The sequence below is a fragment of the Cryptomeria japonica genome, chromosome 5 (genome assembly GCF_030272615.1).
Source record: "Cryptomeria japonica chromosome 5, Sugi_1.0, whole genome shotgun sequence".
Classification (NCBI taxonomy): Eukaryota; Viridiplantae; Streptophyta; class Pinopsida; order Cupressales; family Cupressaceae; genus Cryptomeria; species Cryptomeria japonica.
In genome coordinates, this window is record NC_081409.1 from 864,387,687 (window position 1) to 864,410,246 (window position 22,560).

Consider the following 22,560-nt stretch of genomic DNA (forward strand, 5'->3'; position numbering starts at 1 on the left):
TTTAATCTTTTGGTATCATATGTATAGAAAGATTTGAGATTTTTATCTATAAACAACTCTGTAATGGTTTCTATTTCCAATGTTTCGAGCATTTCTTCAGAAAACATTCTGAATGTTTTATCCTTTGTCCATTCTTGCTTGGGAAGACTAGGTGACTGGTGCTTTTACAAATGAACAACGATAGAGACCATTCGATTGTGATAAAGTAGTCTTTCAGATAATGAACCTTGTAAATTGAGTCCAAAATTGAGTCCCAGGAACCTTGTAAATCTTGATATTTTGCATCGTTGTTAAAAAATCACAGAACTCTAACTTTTCTAGAGAAAGGGAATTAAGTGACATTGTTGATCATGAGTACTATGGGTGTACAACTCTATACACCTCAAACTACTGCAAAGTCCACTAAAAATTTGAGTGCTCACAGAATTATTGTTTATTGACAGTGCAGTCCCCCCAGGGACCCCATTGTTAAAAAACAAAGTCTCACAATAGCATAAAACAGAGAAAAATGAGGCCAGAAGTTTACACTCTGGAATAGCTACATAACCCCACTTTAGCAATCCAATCACAAGATCTAAAAGGAATCGTGTTAAAATAAAAAATAGAAACAATGAAGGGAAAAACATGTTAGTCTATAATGGGGACAAGTGCAGTTTCGATACATGAGACTGCTCAACTCAAAGGCCTCTTCTGCATGTAGCAGCCTCAACCAGGAGATCGACATTGTACAAATAATTTACATTTTAAACTCGTCGACACCAAAGGGCTGTGAATTTACAAACACAGTTAACTACTTCTCCAAGGCGTCTAAACTCTCAAAAATTTCCAACTGGGTGTTCAGAAAATGATCTAAAATGCAACCCTTCAGAAAAAGTAAATCTAGGGTTAAATCTCTGTTGCAAATTTGTAACCCTAGCCAAACATTTTTGGCAAGTAAATAGCAACAAGAATGCATAAAAGGAGATAAAAATCAACATCAAGAAATTTGTAACCCTAGAAAAAGCTTTTTGCCAGGTAAATACCCTTATGCAGAGGAAAATGATAGGTAAAGATGAAAAATATTGCATAAATGTTCAAATTCAAACATGGGTCGTTGCCCCGTAAGATCTGTAACGACCTTAACTACTTGAAAGGGTTGCAAACCATTTTATTTCTTGTGTTAATAGACATAGTTGCAGACGCCATCAACGTTGTATCTGGAACGCCAAGGAGAAAGCTGCAAAACGTAAAATGCAGTCAAAATATAAAAACAGAGAAGGATATCACATAAAATGCAGTCAAAATAACATACAGTTGTAAAATAATATACCATGTCTTTCCCAGGCTATGTCTCTGAATGCCTTGCCCTGGTCGCTCTGGTTGCCACGTCTATGGATGCCCTACCCTGGTCACTCTGGTTGCCACGTCTCTATTCATGGTAGCTCTTGTGGCGGCAGAGGATGCATGCTCTTGAAATGGCGGCAAAGGATGCATGCTCTTGAAATGGCGACAGCGTTTGGGGAATGTTAGGCTGTGGAGGATAGAAAATATTAGGGTTGAGTAGGTATTAGGTTATTTTTATTTAGTTTTTAGTTTTTATCCATTCATGTATTTAATAGAAATTGTTTGACTATTCGATGAGTAAATAATGGATATGATTTAATTTTATTTAATTATTAATAACATAATGTACAACCATATAATGTTAATTGTTTTCATATGTGTTAGGGGGTGAATTTTTTAGGTGACAATATGTTCAACTATTAGGTCAAAGGTAACTAAAGACTGGGTGTGCTAATTCACTATGATTGGTAGGGGGTTCAAAAATGGACATTTTGAACACTTTTTATAAATGCGTTTAAAAATTCTATCAAAAATGATGATGACGACCCAAAACCTTAGTTATAAGCAGTTAACTCATCATAGAAGGTGCTATAAAAAATTTAGACATTTTTGACATTGGTATGTCAACTTTTGAAAAGCGTGAAATTAGGGTGCACGATTACTGGGTCCTTTCCCCTATTTTTCCTTCATTCTTTGCATTCTTCACAACATGTGGACAATCTTTTCGCATACTAAGGACAATCCTCACCTGTCAGAGAATGTGGACGGGGCAATAAAATAAATCATTTAAGATGTTCAAAAGGAAATGGCCTATTCAAATTCCATTACCCAATGTACCTGTACATTGTGAAGTACCTATAGTGCACTCTACGAAATAAATCCACACAATGAAGAGTAAAATGAATCATCGTCATTATGGCACAAATCTATCATAGTAAATATGGTAGTTGTATTCAACGATAAGACAGATATTGTCGTAGTTGTTTTGCTAGGAAAAAAAACAATGGATTGTTCATTTAAAGAGATGTGACTTACAAAGATGGGTGCTTTAATTTTCATTCAAGGCAGATACTAGACCGACATGGGAGCTACAAATATCTTGTTTTCCTTACTGTTATGCTAACTAATTTCACTTGAAATTCCTGTGCATTTTTAAAGTGCCATGAAACAGGTATGGTTCATGCCCATAACGCTGTCATGCTCAGTTCATCTTCCTATAAACTATTTTGTTCATTTCTAATGTAATTTCTATGCATACTGTTTACAGCTTTGCATTCTTGCTTCCAAGTTACAGTCATTGTTTCACTTTGTCATCACACAGGTATTTTTTATGACTATTAACTAATAGGCTCTATGCTTGTTTATGACAAAATATTGTCAAATTTCCTTCATATTTACTGTACTGCTTACTGTATTGCTTGATTATTTATTTTTGAAGTTAAAAAATGTAGAAATAAATTGAATAGACCCTAGCACAGTCAATTAGCAGACAACTATAACTTAGCTTGGCTTTGGTTGAAATAACCTAAAGCCTTATATGAGTATAATGTGAACTTCCAATCCCTACAATCTTGAAAATGAATTAGATAGAAAATGATAGAGAACAACAAAAACATAATTGTTTTCTATACACAACAACTTGAAAAAACAAATTCCACAACAGTGGGCCCATTCTTATTTTATGTCATCCATTGTTTTTTTTGGTTGTGCTCATTTTAAGTCTCCACTGCCAGTACAAGTTTGTGAATTCCCAACCTCCACATCCTTAATGATTATGTTGGTTTCTCCATAGCTACCATGAAAATAAATTTAAACAAATATCCTACAAACATCACAATTTAAGGAAATGATCACCAAAATCTTGAATTTGAGTAGCTGGAAAGCATTTCAAAATTACCTAAGAAATTAAATGGAATGAAATTCAATTAGGGTTCTCACTTGTACACTAAAGAAGCTTGTACATTAAGATTAATTTAGAAAGATTTGCATAAAAGAGGACCAGAACATGCACCAAAAAAATGAACCAAAAATCGCTTAAAAAATAACCATTCCATTTACTGAAATTTTAGGTATATTTTGTATGCTACATAGCCTACACTATGTATTCATTTAGTGTTCAAACCCTATCTTTAGAAGCTGCAAATCCAGAGTTAAAATGTGTATAAGTGCATATAATATCTAATAGGAATACATTCATACTGTTTGAATTTTACCCCATCTATCTGCTATTCCAAACTTTGATTGAAATATATTTTGTAATGAGACATCTCCAGCCAAAGCAACCGTGACAACACTGTAAACTTTTACCTGTAGTATTTTATGGTCTTAAGAAACTTGGCTAACATGCTCCTCCAAACGGGGATTCCATGCCAGTGTTTGATAAATTCTAAAGAAATTACCACGTTTAAAGCTTTTTCGATTTTTTAGTGAGTTTTTTCTTGTTTTTCTCCACCTAAATTTATTATATTTTAATTTCTTTTTTTTTTTTTTTTGGCCTTCGTAGGACTTTAAAATTATAAAAAACTTCCTAAAGTATTTCTGATAAATTTATCTTTTGAATTATGATAATATTTATTATATGTAATAATTTTATTTATTTTTCTTTACATTTAAAAAAAAATTAATTTGCTATCATTTAATTTTTAAAATAAATTATCCAAATTTTTACATAGTCTATACCAAAATTTAAAAATCTAATATCATATTTAAAAAATGAAAAAATAGAAAAATAATATCATTAGCTTTTAAAAAGAAACAAATATCAATTAACTTAAAAAAAAAATCCAAGGTAACCAAAATCAATTGATATCAAATTTAATATTAAAAATTACACATCAACAATAAATTATACTCATGCAAAGTGATTTTAATTTTTTTTTTTACTAAAATGAAAAATGAAAGGTGTAATTAAAATGGATTTACTTTATATAAGATAAAATAAATAATAACAATTAAAAACATATTAATAAAATTAAAAACTATTTAAAATTTTAATCTACACCATCATTTAATTATGTCCTTTTCTTTTAATTGTTTTGCCTAATATGGTATAACTAATTTATCATAATTAATTTATATTGAATATAATTTAAATTAAGAAAATTTTATTAACAAGTTTAATATATAATTATAAAGCTACTAATGTTTCATAACTTGAATAAGAAAATAGATTGTTTTTAAAGTCAGAGTGTTGATTTATTAAATCTATAGTTTATAAGTGAAAATGTTGAATTAGGTGAGAGTTTTCTTCAAAAATATTTATCAAATTTGAGGTTGTTTACTTTCACATCCAATACTTATTTAGTTTCAATCACACCTTGGTGTGCAATAGGTAGGCTAATATTTTTTCTATAGGCTTTAAATTATGTACATTAATATTAATCAATATAAATATTGTAAATTATATAGAGTTGCCTATATTATTTAAATATGATCAATACATAATTATTATGATCAATACATAATTAATTATATATTTTGAACTCTAATTTTTTCTTTAAATTTCTTATATTTGTTTATTAATTTATATCTTATTACAATTAACATAATATAACTTGTTTGGTAAATACAAATTTAGCAAATTTTAAAATAGTTAAATAAGTATACTCTATATTTTATGTGTAGTGATGTGATTTTTACGTGTCCTTTCTTTATATTTCAATTTCAATTTTTTTTTTGTTAAACTAATTGTCAATTTGAATCTTTAATTTTTTCCAATTAATTGATTGTGCAATTATGTTTTGACATTTCATAATACTTCAATTAAAAAAAGACATTGTTACACCTACCAATACTTTTTCCAAGATTTAGTACTTATAATTTCTCCTACTTCGCTCCTATCAGGAAATGGCTAAGCGTCAAATAGTCACGAAATTGCTCAACTCTTCAGTGGAGATGCACCAAAAAGAATTCAAATCCCCTTAATCCTAGTAGATGTCACGATTATGGAAGTTGAAACACGTTCTTCTGTTAATCAATCAGAATGTATTGGAACCGATGTCCAAAATATTGCTTCAATTGTGTCAAATCTTTGCCATTATATTGTACAAAAATTCAAAATTACATGCCAAACAACACCTCTTGTGGAAGAATTGGACATTGAAAAAATTCAAGAGACAGTGTCACCATTCCAACCCACTTGCATCGAATTAGAGGGGCTTTGTGATTTCCTTAAGGAGTTGTTTCGTTATGAACTCTACTCAATTAAGGGTGCCTCCAAAATCATCCATTCTTATGAGATGTACCTTAAGAATATGTGATTAGTTATTTCAACTACTTACAATGTAGAAAGCCTAAACTTGTCTTTTAACTACTTACAATGTAAATAGCCTACACTTATAGACAAACTTCTATTTTGCTAGTATCGAACCTACCTATATCTATCAATGTAAATTTTTGACACAATATATAAGGACTCTTTTTTTAGAAGAGATGTTAATTTAATGAATTTCTTCTTACATTCAATGGTTTGCATGCATATAAAAGTAGTCCATGTTCAACATTCTTCCTTTCATTACGTTATTATGTATTCTAATTTCCTAGATTATTATTTCCTTAGACATATATTTTTAATGTGATTCTTTGAGCTTCAACCACTCTTAAATTTTACAAATTACATAATTTATAAATGTTTATTATTGTAAGTTTGTTTCCTTCTACCAATTCATATTGGTTCATTTTAGAAAGTGTTTCTCAACCACTCTAAAATATCGCAAACTATGTACTTTATAAATGTCAGTTTTACAAAGTTTGTTTCATGTACTGATTCATATAGGTGTATTTATAATTCTAGATAATCCCAAGTTCAAATTGTATTTAAAGTTTACATTAACTATTGTTTTCCACTTACATCTACAAAAAAATAGAAGCTATTAATTTTTTTTGCTTAAACAAAAGAAATACATAAACATATGCAATATACTTAAAAGGAGACATAGTAATATTTTACTTTTAAAGAGAATTTATTCTTGCAAGATGTTCGACAAATTCACGTATGTCCATATTTTTCCAATATTGTTTTTTCAATCTTGTTTGTTCACATATACACCTCCTTACTAAATTATATATCTCATTTTATTGCATGTCTATCCTACCTTCCATCAAGTAGCTCTGATGACCCATTGGAATCTTCTTCTACAAAACATTTCATGCCAAACATGGACCCTTTCCAAACACATACCATTAAAACATTAGCAATTTTTACATGTTCTCATGCTTCTATATATAACGTATGTCAAGCTTTTATGAAATTTAAAAATCTTACATAATTGATAAAACAAATTCTTATATTTCAATCACAATTAATATAGAACATATTTTGAATTCCATAGTGTTTGTAATTATCTATAAAACATTTTACAGAATTCTATTTGACAAATTTGTGGTGTTTGTAACATTGTGTGAGGTGTTCAAAAGAATGGTATAAATGAGGAAGATGTGGAAGATAAGAAAATATTTTAGGACCTACTCTTTATATGTTAATTATGAATTTGCTCGAGACATTCCAAACAAATTTTGAATGTAAACCTTATGTTCAATTCCATGTTGTTTACAATTATATTGTACATTGTCTACATATTTTTTTGAAAACACTATTAGTCATTGATTATATTTCCATGCTTATATACTACAATTTCTAATATTTCAATTTTAACTTCTTATAAAGAAATGAACTATAGTATGTCAATTTATGAAATTGACTTTTCAACTATTCTTCTATCTCCCCTCTTTAATGTTTTGTCCACTATTGTATTCGGCATACCCATTACACACCAAGGTGCAATTGCTAGTTTATATAATGTGTAGCTTATAGGAAGGTTGATTAAGTGATATAAGCTAGAAATGAGATTGGGTGAATAATAATAAACACTGACATTATTTAATGAATAAGGAGATGAAAGTAGGATAATTAATGAAATAAATAGGAATTTATTCAATCCATTATAGTGGAAATGATCAAGTAATTAGGTAATTGCATTTGATCTATAATTTTTAGATGTCTACATCTAATATATTAAATTATTAAACACATATAATGACCATTCCAAGTTTTGGTATTCCATACAGAAGCTCAAATAACCCAATACTCTAAAACATACATTCTCAAATATATAAAATGCATTATTACCATTATACTTATTAAAATTTTGAACCATACATGAACCAAATAAAAAAATTATCAGATTTGGTTGCAGAATCAATTTATTAACTATGGTGGAAAATAAAATTTCCATGTTACCAATATTACGTAAAAGCCTTTCGATGCCATGAAAAGGTGTTACTTGCCATGTTCCAATAGTTATCATGTAGGTTTCATTGATAAATTTTCCCTATGAAAAGTGAAAAATTTCCTCATGCAATAATGTAGGTTTCATTGGTAACTTTATTTTCTTTTCTGTGGACTTTTTCTATTCAAACACATCGCCTCATTAGGTGCAAGCGAAGAAAACTACTACCCACGAAAGTTCTTTTGGAATCTTTTTGCAAGACATTTCCTCAAACATGGCTTTCAGATATTGTCTCGTCAAACAAAGAGTCACCTAAGTCATTTTTGTGAATAAAAATCAAAAGTGAAGGAAAAAAACAATGGCAGTCTCTTACAAACAATTTTGAAAAAGTCCAAATTGCTTTGATGAAATAAGAAATAAAGTATCTATTAAATAGATAAAGAAAATAAATTTAACATTATAGCTCACAATCATATTCACCAAGCTTAATATTCAATAAATAAAAAGAGTCAAACTTAATAAAGAACTTGATATTCCTCAAATTGGATGGTTCAAAATTGTCACTTACTTTACTTTTGACTTTAACCAATAAAACACTTTAAAAAATGGAAAATGGCGGATGTAAAGTTGGAACCAAAACTATTGAAAAACCGTGTGAAACCAATCTCGCTTGTCAAAGATTTTAGTGTGCATTTAATTTATGACGATGACTAAATGCTGACGGATGATACGCCTGGTTAAATTTAGTTGTAAGCTCTTTGTACCAAATCTTTCTACTCTTTGCTATCTAAATAAGAATCAATAGCATTTCAAAGGAATTAGGAGATGAATTTGCTCTCTGGCAAAGAACTTTAGCCGATGCTTGGCTGTGTATTCCTTGCTTTCGCTGAGTAAGAAAATTTCAATGAGAATTTTAATTTTTTTTCTAAGCTGACCCAAAAATGGCTGATCCTGGATTCATCTCTGGAATGAATGGTTTCGCCATTCAATTGGCTGCAAGTCGGGTTACTCGAGACATCAACGTTGCCATCAGATGCAGGAAAGAGTTGGACACCCTCAAAGTCCTTCTGCTCAAAATTCAATCAATGAACATGGAAATGCAACAATATAGAAAAGCCTTAAACTCTTGCAGATTGACTACATCCCCTCACCACACGTTGCCCTCCACGGTCAACAGCTGGTTGGAGGAATTGAATGCTCTTCTGGAGGAAGCATCTGATTTGGCCCAGCACTGCACTGTACCCTCATATTCTCATCTCTTTTCTGGCTATAGAACAAGCAAAAAGATCAGGCGACTCATTGAGAACGTGGAAAAGCATGTAGCCTCCACGCCTTCCGTTGCCTTTTTGCACCAAATGCAGCAGCAGGTGACAAATCAACAAGTGCTTGAGCAAATTAAAGAGAAGGTGGATTCTCTTAATCTGCGTACCTCAGGATTTGCCTGTACATCTGGAGATCCCATTCCATCCACTTCTTCAGCCAGTCCTAACAAGAAGTATGTTGAGGAGGCACTTATTGTCGGACAAGATTCTGCATCAAACAGACTTGTGGAGCTGATTTATTCACAGCAGCACAAAAACGTTTCTCGTTTCGGCCTTGCTGGGAAAGGCGGGGCCGGTAAGACTCTACTACTTAAACGAGTCTTCAACAGTGACCAGGTACAGAGTCTCTTTCGCACTGACTTGATGCTTTGGCTTACTATTTCACAAAATCCATCTTTCAGTACCCTTAGAAATGATCTTGTGAAACAAATAGCTCTTAAAGTAAATGAAATATTGGACAGTAGAGATGAAGACCGTGTGAAAACTTGGCTGAATGAAACCATGAGAAAACACAAGTTTGCCCTGTTTTTAGACGATGTTTGGGAAACAAGTGCAACATCCTTGTTAGAGGAGTTGTGTGTTCCTCACTCTCCACTCCACAACTCCAACATCATCATTGCCACTTCCAGAAGTAATAGTGTGCTCTCACAGTTGGGTGTTCCACGTCCATCAATCATCCAAATAAAAGACTTGAGTGAGGATGACAGCTGGAGATTGTTTTCTTCCCATGCTTTTTAACACAGCGAGGGAGTTTTGCCTATGGGCATCGACCAAGAAATAGCGAGGCGTGTATGCAACGAGTGCGGGGGTCTTCCCTTGGCCCTTAAAGTAGTCGGGCAGGCAATGGCGGGAATCACACAGTCAAATGAATGGGAATTGGCAGTCAAGAGATTGCAGAATGATGTTACAAACTCGCTATATGGAAAGTTGAGACTAAGTTACGATGCTATGGCCGATCTGGCTGGCTATGGCATTTCCTTGCAGTTGTGCTTTCTCTGCCTCGCTGCTTAGCCTGAAGACAGTATCATATCTTCTACATATGCTACTGCCTACTGGATTGGATAAGGGTTGGTAGCTGGTCCGGATCCTTTCAAAATTGGAGAGATGTACACCAACTTGTTAGCTGACCGATGCCTTATTGAACCGGTGAAGAAGAATTATGAGGGAAGAGTGCTCTGTTTCAGGGTGCATGATGTTTTGCGCGATTTGGCACAGCAATTCGCTGCGAAGGAAGAAAAGTGCTTCTTTCAGGCAGGCAGAGGTTTACGACAGTTTCCAGTGGACGTCTCTTCAGGATACATCAGAATTTGATTAATAGACAACAGTTTGACTAGTGTTCCAAGGACATTCAGAGCTTCGCATATCCTCTCCTTGCTACTGGCTGGTAATACTTCTTTGGCGGAAATTTCAAAAGAGGTAATTGGAAATATGACCTCTCTCAGAGTCCTGGATTTGTCAAGGACTGCCCTCCTGTCGTTGCCAAAAAACATAGGAATTTTGAAACATTTAGTTTGCCTCAAGTTACCCTATGTGCCAATCAAGAGACTGCCCAACTCTGACGCTGCTCTAAGAAGCCTTCAAATATTAGATCTTCAAGGATCTGATATTGCACAACTCCCAGCTGGCATTTCTAAGTTGACTTCCCTAAAACTTTTAGACGTTGCTTTCTGTGAGCATCTGCAGTGCATGCCTTATGGAATTGCAGACCTCACGTCTTTGGAGTACCTGAATGCAAGTAATTCTCCAAATATAGGGTGGAATAAGTGCAGAAGAAATCGGCTTTCAATTAGTCACCTGGGTAACCTGAACCAACTCAGAAGGTTGGGGTTTCAAAACAATGGTCAAATAATTGGAGAAGGAATTCTTGGAACCATGAAACAGATGGAGTATCTATATTTTCACCTCACAGATATAGAAAGCCTGCCCCATGACATGACTGCCATGGCAAAACTGAGAGAACTCTGTCTAATATGTCCTCATTTACTAAAGATAGAGAATTCAATTTGTGAATTTCGACGTCTAAGCTTCATTAAGTTGATTCAATGTGACATGCTGAAACAACTACCTGCCTTGCACAAACTTCCGAGTCTAAAGCACCTAGACATAGTCAATTGCCCTAACATAGAGAAGTTCCCAGAAGAATTTGGCAAGGGTGGAGCATTTCCTAAGCTTGAAGTATTTTCAGTGGTGGACATGATGAAGTTAGAGCAGCTGCCAGTGGTGGAAGGAGGAGCACTGCCTTCACTTAAAACATTAACAATAATGAAGTGTGAGGCATTGCAGAGGTTACCAGAGTGTTACTGGAATTTGAAGAGTGTAGAAAAGATAAGAGTGTATGGTTGTTCAAAGGTTCAACATGTTATGGCAGAGGAAGAAAATTTTATTAAGACAAAGACGAAAGTTCAAACAATAAGAGTATCTACCACAGAAATTCAAGCATCAGAAGAACGTTACTTGGATATGCGTCATCGGGGTGAACATTTTTACTATGGCGAATTTTGGTGTAATGAGGTGTTTCGCTTTTTGGAATTTGCTATGAGTTTTATCATTCAAAGAAATGGCATATAAATGAATTCTATTATATAGCCATTTTACCACAAAATTTTAGTATCATCTTGAAATTAATTCTTGCCTAAGAATAATATATGTTATTTGTTTATTTTATATTGTAAGTTTGTACCTTTCACTATTTTGCTCTTTGTATATAACAATAGTTGTGTTTTTTTGGGTATGTGAAGAAATTTCTATTTTTATATTTATTATTTATATATAATATTTTTATCAAAGTGGGGAAGGGCTCCAGTCTAAAAAGTTTATTATTTACATATAATATTGGTTTTTTAATATTATTTAAATTTTTTTATAAAAATAAAATTTTGATCAATAAAAAAGTATGATTACTTATTAATTTTTTTGGTGGAGATAAGATGCAAAATTGTTATTCATAGTTTGGTTCCTTCTTCTATACACAATAAATACATATGATTCTATTAATTTTTACAATCGTTGTCATTCTTTTCTATGAAAGAGATGCTTTAATTATAAATAAATTTATTTCAAATTGTTAGCTAATTGCCCATCCTAGGCTGACCTATCCACACTATTTAAGTCTCAATTTAAAGACTTTCTATCTTTTTGTCTCAATTCTTGTATAAAGACACATGTAATCACCCTTTGAGGCACCTATCACATGCACACTTTACACATGCTTACACATTTATCATATGACTAAACATGTGTTGGAACCTTGAAGGGTTAATTGATTGTTCGATCTTACCTTCTTACCTCCTCTACCTTGATTATATATGAAAGGATCTTATTATACAATTACATATTCTTCATATTATTAATTGGCATACTTTTTTGTTCATTTTTCACTATGGGAAGGCTATCTTGATGTTACTTTTAGATCTTGGTTTCCCCAACCTTGTATACAATCCAAGTTACACATCTCTTCCTAAATCAAGGTGACTCCAACAGTTAGCTCTATTATTAGAACATCATGGATGTACATTGTTATTACAACCAAGTTTAAAAGGCATAGAAAGAAAAAATTATTTCATCAAATTTGGTAAATTTGATTTTTTTGCATTTGTATGCCTCATAGCTTATGGTACCACATGATCTATGGACCACATAAAAAACTTACAAAAAATTAAAAATAAATATTAGATGGCCAAATAACCCATAAATATTTCTCTATTTTGGTTAAAAATTATCTTTTGTAGGGTTTCAAATAAAATTTACTTCTATTTTCACTCTGATCAGTCTAATTAAATCCTTCTATCATCCCTCTTTGGCCCTACCAATAAAGGCTAGTGTTACTTTTACTTGCAAGTTAGATTTCTATGTGGCTCTTAGAACATGCAAGTTTGAGCTAATCAAGGTTTTATGAGTCTAAACAACTTATTTTCATGATGACACTGCTAATTTTTATCCTCCAAGGGATTTTGCAACAACTGATTTGAGTAACTCATATGGAATTGCATGGCCTTTGCCCTATTTTGATGGTCTAAATAATAAAAATCCTTCTTTACCCTCTATATGCTTTCTTTACCTCCATATTAGTGAGTGCATAAAGGAGTAATTCTTTAGTGTTAACTAGTGAATTTATAAATCAAAGAGATGCTCATTGTTTTGGCATGTATATTACATTTTATTGATCAAGCCAGACAACACAAGTGAATCCAACATCCATATTCTATATTATATTTACTTAACTAGAAGAAGGAGAAACAAATATCCTTGTAAATATCATAGGGATCACATCCACATTTTGATGGATTCATGAAAATAAAATAGAAACCTCGGAGGCCATATTTTACAACCTTGTTTTGATTGGAGTAGAGTACTTTGAGTAGTACAATCAGCTAGTTTCTCTTTCCATAGATATCAAGAATGTTGTTAGAAATCCAATAGTAAATATATAAGTGCATTGGTGTCTCCCTTCTTAAGAATCCATTACAAACAATTTTTTGGAAACTCACTAGTATGCTATCATTTAAACAAATTATTATTAATTTTGTATAGTTGCCTTTAATCAACCTCATCAAAGGTGGAATTGATGGCACCATGACCATGCTTTGCTAGATTAGGTCTTTGTTTATGTAGACTAAAATTATTTACAAAATAAAATAATTATTTCTCCTATATGGTGAGCTCCTCAATTCTAAATCCATGGATAGCTAAAAATATGGGTTAATTTGAGAAGTATCTAAAATAGAAATACATAATTTCGTTATTTATATCACTTAGTTGAACCCTGACGAATAATCAATCTTCAATTGATTCAAACTCAGATATAACTACTCTACATCATCACCCTCCAAAATAATGTTACGATCATCAAGAGTCCATCATTGGCTATATTCCAGTCACTATGACTATTGACTTGAGATCCCCACCACATCCGAAGACTAGTTATAGTCCTATATGCATAGGTTGACCCCTCCATGGCGTACATAAATGTAATCATTTAAAAACAATTCTACTAATTATATATTTTTTACTTTACAACTAGTAGTTAGGTCAAACCAATTATGTCAATGGCAATGAATCAATTAATTACCAAGTTGACCTCAAAGCCTGAAAGGGAGTGATATTTTATTTTACAATATCTTGCAAATGTGGAGTTATTTTTTTATGTTCAAATAGTTACAAAAGGTTGGTTCCATCAAGGATCCTACAAAAACTCAAATTTGTAAGATTTTTCTATTTTTAAAATTATTTTTTGCCTCTAAAGTTATTTTTTCTTTACAAATTTAAATGAGGCTTAAATTTCCTAATTATCAAAATATGGTTAAAAAACTTATTCCTATCAAAATTTTGCAAGGAAATAAAAACTTCATGTAATTCTAAGTTTTAGATTACTTGTTTATCACAAATTATATAGAGCCCCCATGCCTTATCAAGGACCAATTTAGAGATACAATTTTAGTGAAATTATAGCTTTCTTCTCCACATATTTTTGGGAGCCTATGTTTTAGCAATAATCTTTTGGGATGAAACATATATTTCTACATTGATTTTACTTATCATTAGATCATGCCTAGAAACTAGAAAGCCAAATATACATATTGTGGGAGCAATCAACATGCAGATGAGTTATGTACTTACAACTCACATCATTTCCCCCAACTCCTATATAGGATCACATATCCTACATCACCTATTGGTACATCTAAATCCAATGTTGATATCTCCTTGGCTTCTAGTGATCCTATATACTCAAACATTGATAATTTCAATGGTTCTATGCATTAGGACATCAACATCAATTTTCCAAGTCCTCTACATTAGGACACATTCTTACCATATATCATATCTATTTATAGATTCATGTATTATGGGTTTTGGTAACATAGTTGACTATATTAATATTGTTTTTATAATAATCATATTCAAATTATTACTACTCTAGATGTTGAAATGTGGTGATTGATCAACAAAGTACTGTACACTCAGCAGGTTTTTTTGTTGATGAAAATAGACATTGTAATAAAACCCTAAAATGGCCGACTTTGTTTATTGCCCTAAAAATGCATGTTATAAGCGGCTGGGATGCTTAAGGCATTGTAAGGTTGATGTACTATTTTTGCTGGATAATAAGAAAGATTGGATGCCTATGTATGGTGGACGTAACCCATTCTGGGTGAACCACGTTAAATCTCTTTGTTATCTGTGTCCTATTTTATTTCTTTAAATTTTGTATTTAAATCTGCATATAATTGTTAGTTCATTTTTGCTTCAGATCTGCTTGAAACCCTAACAATTGGTATCAGAGCGAGGTTTTCTATAAATTGGCAGGACTTTCAGATTTGAGTGGGAGCAATGGAGGATTCCAAATTCAAGGTCAAAACTTTTAATGGCTAGAATTATCAGTTATGGAAAATGCAGATGGAGGATTACCTGTATCAAAAAGATTTGTGGCAGCCATTGGAAGGAAAGGCAAAGAAAGCGACCACAATGTCAGATGAAGAGTGGGACATTTTAGATAGAAAGGCACTGGGATCCATTCGATTGTACCTTGCACCATCTATAGCATTCAATATAACAGAAGCAAAAATGACTATTTATTTGATGGCGACATTGGCTAAGTTGTATGAGAAACCCTCGGCTTCGAATAAGGTATTTCTTATGAAGTGTCTGTTTAATTTGAAAATGAGTGAGGGAGGATCTGTAGCGGAGCACTTAAATGAATTTAATACAATTACCAGTCAATTGTCTTCGGTAAAAATTACTTTTGCAGAAGAGGTTAGGGCTCTCTTGATTTTATGTTCTTTTCCAGAAAGCTGGAATAGCTTTGTTATGGCTGTAAGTAACTTTGTCTCTAGTAAAAATACTTTGGTATTTGATGATATTGTTGGTGTTATCCTAAGCGAGGAAATGCGAAGGAAAAGCATAGGTGAGACTCCAACATCACTGGGTAGTGTTTTGAATGTGGAGAACAGAGGAAGATCAAAGGAAAGAGGAAAAGGCCCTGGGAATGAGAAGTCATGAGGGAAGTCAAATAAAGGACACTCTCAATCTAGAGGAAAGAATGATTGCTGGTACTGCGGAAAGCCTGGTCATCTAAAGAAAGACTGTTGGTCTCAGAAAAACAAAGAAGGAGACAAAAATGAAAATGATAGCAAGGAAGCTAATATTGCAAGTAATACTTTACAAGATGCTTTAATCTTATGTTTGGATAATGTTAATGATTCTTGGGTAATAGATTATGGGGCTTCATTTCATGCTACATCCCATAGAAAATATTTTCTAGATTATGTTCAAGGTGATTTTGGACAGGTATATTTGGGTGATGATGAGCCCTGTCAAATTGTTGGAAAAGGAAAGATAAAGATCAAGTTGCAGAATGGAAATGACTAGTTTCTACAGGAGGTAAGACATGTTCCTAATTTAAGAAGAAATTTAATTTCTACAGGGCAACTAGGTAGTGAAGGTTGCATAGTTACCTTCTCAGACAGTATGTGGAAGGTCACTAAAGGATCATTAGTAATAGCTAAAGGTGTGAAGGTAGGCACATTATATCTATGTACAGGTAACACTTACTCTACCCTAGCTACTACAGATAAAGTTACTGCAGGGACAACAACAATAGATGTTGCAAGAACAGATTCGATAATGTGGCACCATAGGCTTGGGCACATGAGTGAGAAAGGGATGAAAACCCTTCACTCCAAAAATCTATTGCCAAGACTAAAGAAGATTGATTTAGAGTTTTGTGAAAATTGTGTTTATGGTAAATAGAAAAGAGTCAAATTTCTCAAGGTTGGGAAAGAGAAGAAGAGTGACAAGTTAGAGCTTGTACATTCAGATGTATGGGACCGGCTTAGGTATGATCTCTTGGTGGCTCTTGTTATTATGTTATTTTTATTGATGACTCAACCAGAAAAAAATGGGTATATTTCCTAAAACAAAAATCAGATGTTTTTTAAACTTTTAAGAAATGGAAAGCTTTGGTTGAGAATGAGACAGGAAAAAAGTTGAAGTGTTTGAGATCGGATAATGGAGGTGAGTATTGTAGCAAAGCATTTGAAGATTACTGCTCCTTAAATGGGATTCAAAAGCAGAAGACAGTTCCAGGAACTCCATAGGAAAATGGTATGTCAGAGAGAATGAATAGGACTATCATGGAACGTGCAAGGAGCATGAGATTGCATGCTGGATTGCCCTTACATTTTTGGGCAGATGTTGTACATACTGTTGTCTATTTGATAAATAGTGGACCTTCAACCCCTTTGGATGGTGGTATTCGAGAGGAGGCATGGACTAGTAAAAAGGTAAATTATTCTTTTCTAAAAACTTTTGGTTGTGAAGCTTTTGTCCATGTTGATAAAGAAAACAGAACCAAGCTTGATGCTAAATCTCAGAAATGTACCTTCATTGGATATGGGATAGATGAATATGGCTATTGGTTATGGGATTTTGAAAATAAGAAAATAATTAGAAGTAGAGATGTTACATTCAATGAGAAGGTTATGTATAAAGAATAGATGCAGGAAAAGAAGCATGAACAAGACAAACAAGAATATGTGGTGCTGGATGAGATTCCGGAAAATGAAATGCCACAAGTACCTGATGCTCAGCAGCAACAGATTATCCCACAAACTCCTGCAAGTGTTAGACGTTCTACGAGGTCAAGTAGACCCCCTGAAAGATTTTCTCTTTCTTTGTATTCTATTTTATTAATGGATGCTGGTGAACCAGAAGAATATGAAGAAGCAATGCAGGTAGATGCCAAACAACAGTGGGAGCTAGGCATGAAAGAGGAGATGGACTCCTTGATGAAAAATAAGACTTGGGACTTAGTCCCTTTATTTACAGAAAAAAGAGCCTTGCCTAACAAATGGGTTTATCGGTTGAAGGAGGTCAGAAAAGATATAAGGCCAGACTTGTGATAAAAGATTTTGCACAGGAAAAGGGTATAGATTATGATGAAATATTTTATACAGTTGTAAAAATGTCTTCAATTAGAAATGTACTTAGTTTTGTGGCTGCAGATGATTTACATCTTGAACAATTAGATGTCAAAGCAGCTTTTCTCCATGGAGATTTGGAGGAGGAAATTTACATGTTGCAACCACAGGGATATGAGGTCAAACGTAAGGAGAACTTGGTGTGCAGGTTGAAGAAAAGTTTGTATGGCCTAAAGCAAGCACCCCAACAATGGTATTTAAAATTTGATAGTTTCATGGCTGAACATGGTTATCATAGATGTCATTATGATCATTGTGTATATTTTAAGAGATTTGATAATGGGAGTTATATTATCCTATTGCTTTATGTTAATGACATGCTTGTTGCTGGGTCTAACATGCAACATATAAATTATCTTAAACAGAAATTAGCCAGGTCATTTGCTATGAAGTATTTGGGTGCAGCTAAGCAAATTCTCGGTATGAGTATTACACGAGACAGGAAAAATAGAACCTTGAATTTGTCCCAAAGTGAGTATGTAAAGAAGGTGTTTGAAAAGATTTAACATGCAAGATGCAAAAGCAGTTAGTACACCTTTGGCTAGTCATTTCAAATTGACTAAGGAGATATTCCCAAAGGCACAGGAAGAGGTTAATAAAATGTCTAACATCTCGTATTCATCAGTTGTTGGAAGTCTGATGTATGCAATGGTATGCACAAGGCCAGGTATTGCACATGTAGTGGGAGTTGTGAGCAGGTTTATGAGTAATCCGGGTATGAAACATTGGAATTCTGTGAAATGGATTCTTCAGTATTTGAAAGGAACTACTATGAAGGCATTATGTTTCAAAGGATCTAATGCTGCTCTAAGTGGATTTGTTGACTCTGATCTGGCAGGTGATATTTATTCACAGAGGAGTACTACAGGGTATGTTTTTACTATAGGGGGAACTGCAGTCAGTTGGATTTCTAGGCTGCAAAAGGTTGTTGCACTTTCAACCATTGAAGCTGAGTATGTTGCTGCTCCAGAAGCCAGCAAGGAGATGATTTGGTTACAATGTTTTCTGGAGGAATTGGGTTAGACACAGGAGGATAGCCCATTGTATACTGATAGCTAGAGTGCCATTCATCTTGCGAAGAACTCTGCTTTTCATTCAAGGACAAAGCACATTCAGCTCAGGTACCACTTCATCTGGACTATTTTGGAGGAGGGTCAGTTACAGCTTGAGAAGATTCACACAAGTGAGAATCCTGCCAATATGTTCACGAAGGCAATTCCATAGGAGAGGCTGATTTCTTCATTAGTTTGTGTTGGTCTTCTTGATTGATAATTATGGAATTTATACCAGTCGAGTCCTACTGTTTTATCCAGCGGATGCTGCATGTACAGTGGTATCGTGTAGTATCAGTATCCAGATGGGAGATTGTTGAAATGTGGTGACTGATCAGTAAAGTACTGTACAGTCAGCACGTATCCTTGTTGGGGTTCGGGGTCGGGCAGGGCCCTGGGCAAGGGTTCGGGGGCGGCAGCCCCCGAGGAAAGCAGGGGTTCGGGGGCGGGAGCCCCTGAGAAAAATTTGTTTGCCATTTTTTCGTTGATGAAAACCGACATTGTAATAAAACCCTAAAAAGGCCAACTTTGTTTGTTGCCCTAAAAATGCATGTTATAAGCGGCTGGGATCCTTAAGGCATTGTAAGGTTGATGTACTGTTTTTGCTAGATAATAAGAAAGATTGGATGACTGTGTATGGTGGACGTAACCCATTATGGGTGAGGCACGTTAAATCTCTGTGTTATCTGTGTCCTATTTTATTTCTTTATCTTTTGTATTTAAATCTGCATATAATTATTAGTTCATATTTGCTTTGGATCTGCTTGAAACCCTAACACTAGATCTATATATTTGGATTCCACTCGTTTCTTTCATACACTAGCTTTCATAGTGACAATTTTTGTAGATATTTATGATTTCATGTATCTAACTCAATAGTAATCTATTTTGACATCCTACATAGTGATACCAAATTCTCATTAGTTTAGTTATCATCATACATCCATGGTTCCTACACTTGAATCATTTGTAGTATTTAATTTATACTATCGATATTTATTGTAGTTTATTATTGTATTTGACATACTTGAGCATAATTTAAATACATCAAATTGGGATAGGCCTATACCATGACATAACCACAAAGAGACACCAAGAGTGTGTTGGAAAAATGGTCAGCGCTCCCCTCAGGATTTGTGACAAAGGAATAACCACCTCCCTATGATCCATATCTCTATAGTCTGTATCAAGCATTGACAGATCAGTCTTTTGATGCAATGGAAAACAGGGCCAACAAATGGTATTAGAGCACATTTCTAAGGACTTTCAATCTATACAGCAGATATCTAACTGACAGGCATTGTAGAGGTTTACACAAGCCAAGAGAGAAACATTTGATCAGATGATTGAGTTGGAGAAGAAGGAGATTAATGATAAGTTGAAGTTGATTGATAATTCCTTAAGGCAATGTACTAATATTTATAGAATATGCTGCAACACAGGTTTACTTACAATAGATTTAGATAAAAGGATTAAGGATACTCAGGAGAAGATTGTAGGTATAGTCAATTCTTTTGATGGATCAAATTCTTTGACAACATCTATTGATGGTTAGATTTTATTATTGGAAGCTCAAGTTTCAGCTCTTGAGAGGGATAAAGACAAAATTATAAGAAGAGCCAGAGGTCTTATAGGATTGGTGAGTCCTCGATTGGACTCATTAAGTGTACATAAGAAGGAATGCATTGATATGGTTGGTAAGCCCACACCGGCAAAGCTTAAGGATAAAGAGTCATATGCCTACATGCTTAATAGACTTGTATCTATTTTTGGCACACTCAAATCAGGTTGGGATACCTATCTAGAACTTTCGGAGAAAGCCTATCCAGAAATTTTCAAATATATTCAACTCCGGTAAAGTCTTTTGGGACATTCTTTGTATAGTCTTTCATTCTTTGTCCTAGTTTTTGGTACTTTTTTGCATTGATGTCAAAGGGGGAGGTATAGGTGAAAAATATATTTTTGACATCGGGAGATATGGAGGTATGGAATATTTTGTTCAGATGATGATCACAAATGGATACTCAGCTCAGAGGTAGCAGTCTCAAGGTGAAACCGACAGATGGAAACCATTATCATTTTTCACATGAGTGTTGCCATCAATGCCAAAGGGAGAGAGATTGTTGGAAATTGATACTCATTTGATTGGTTTCAATATGTTGTCATTAATGGCAACATGTTCCAGCTTTCATATGTTGGTTTGGTTGTTTACCAGCAGACACTTCACCAACACCAGCACCGGCAGGTATCTTCACCGGTAGGAGGAATTCTATGGGTACCAGAATTGCAGGCCAACATGACTTCATTAGGATACTGGTATAGAAGGCCGACATCATTTAGGAGATCCGACAATCAGAAATTGATTTTGATATTTATGTATATATGTAATTGAGCCAACATGTATATTCATTTTGTAATTATCTATGTAAGCTGACATAAGGCATGAAGGATTGTAAAGGTATATAGATTAGTTGATTAGATCATCTTGTGATATGTTAGGATATGGAAAAGATATGAGAGTGATATTTGTAATGCGAGGAATGTTGATTATGTAAGAGGTTATACCGGTAAGGGTTTAGGGTTTCAGAACCGGAACAGACAGAGCTTGAACCGGAACTCAATCAGTCATAGCAGATGCATTATATGAGTGCAGTTTTATGTTTTCTTGTTCAGAGTAACTGTAGTCAGTGAGACTCCTTTGTGATGAGCAGTGTGCTCTAGGCTGTAAGCCTTCTTGCAAGTGTAGGCGCGCATATTTTGTAACATTTTTTCATATGGCCAGTGGATTGATATTGTGGGTCACAAATCCCACCATTGTTTTTCCTCCTTGAAGTTTTCCATGTATAAATATTTGTGTTAGGGTATTCATTTGTGTCATTGCTTTATTGATTTCTTTACTTCTTTCAAAATTATATGTATCGGTTTACCGGCTAGTGAATGCATGTTATAATAATGTTAAAATTGATCATTTCAGTGGAACACTGGTTCACCCCCCTCTCAGTGTTCTTGGATTCCAACACATGCAACCATGGTTCCCAAACTTCCATCCAGTTCCTCCAGATCCATATGACAGGTCAATATGGATAAGGTTATACAACTTATCGATTGAGTATTAGGTGGAAGGAAGTTTAGAGAAAATCAGTAGAACCCTGGGTTCCCTCTTGTGATAGACGAGGATTTGGTAGAGAAGGATTCTTACTTATATGTGCATCTTCGTATCTCGACTGTTAAGAGGATACCTCCCAAGATTTGTTTATTATCTAATGGTAGAAGGTGGATTCAACAGGATTAAATAAAGGATACAAATATATATTGTATGAGTTGTGGAAATAGGAGCCATTTTGAAAAAGATTGTAGGGCAAATTTTAGGCCTTACAAAAAATGGATTCCCAAGGAGAGAAATGAAAAAACCGTTATGACAGCAGTTAAGCCTCTGTTTCTTACAGCATTCCCTATAAAGGAGGAACCATAAACTAAATAAGTAGAGGCCCACCAAGGCACTAGTGATGAGATAGAAGAAATAACAACAAGTGACATCGCATGCTCCTCCAAAATGAAGGTGTTGGAAGAGATTACTGACAATAAGGATCATTTACTTGAAGATGCTTCACACTCAGAGATGGAATATGATGTTGGTTCTAATGGAGATTTGGGTGAT

The 22,560-nt window shown here is 33.8% G+C and overlaps 2 protein-coding genes across 2 annotated transcripts; both read left to right on the forward strand.

Annotated features, from left to right (window-relative positions):
• Positions 1-8,491: 8,491 nt before the first annotated feature.
• LOC131876239 (probable disease resistance protein At1g52660) lies at positions 8,492-9,883 on the forward strand. Its single transcript, XM_059221133.1, has 2 exons — positions 8,492-9,435; positions 9,616-9,883. Exons 1-2 carry the CDS (start codon positions 8,492-8,494, stop codon positions 9,881-9,883), a joined length of 1,212 nt encoding a protein of 403 aa, XP_059077116.1.
• A 417-nt stretch (positions 9,884-10,300) lies between these two features.
• Positions 10,301-11,440, forward strand: LOC131876240 (disease resistance protein RUN1-like). The gene has a single exon (XM_059221134.1). It carries the CDS (start codon positions 10,301-10,303, stop codon positions 11,438-11,440), a length of 1,140 nt encoding a protein of 379 aa, XP_059077117.1.
• The last annotated feature ends 11,120 nt before the right edge of the window (positions 11,441-22,560 follow it).

What these genes read in the sequence shown, in the direction of transcription:
- LOC131876239 (XM_059221133.1), top strand. Translation starts at nt 8,492, where the DNA reads ATGGCTGATCCTGGATTCATCTCTGGAATGAATGGTTTCGCCATTCAA. An exon ending in GAAACAAGTGCAACATCCTT is followed by an intron (nt 9,436 to 9,615) that starts GTTAGAGGAGTT and finishes TTTTTAACACAG; the next exon opens with CGAGGGAGTTTTGCCTATGG.
- LOC131876240 (XM_059221134.1), top strand. Translation starts at nt 10,301, where the DNA reads ATGACCTCTCTCAGAGTCCTGGATTTGTCAAGGACTGCCCTCCTGTCG.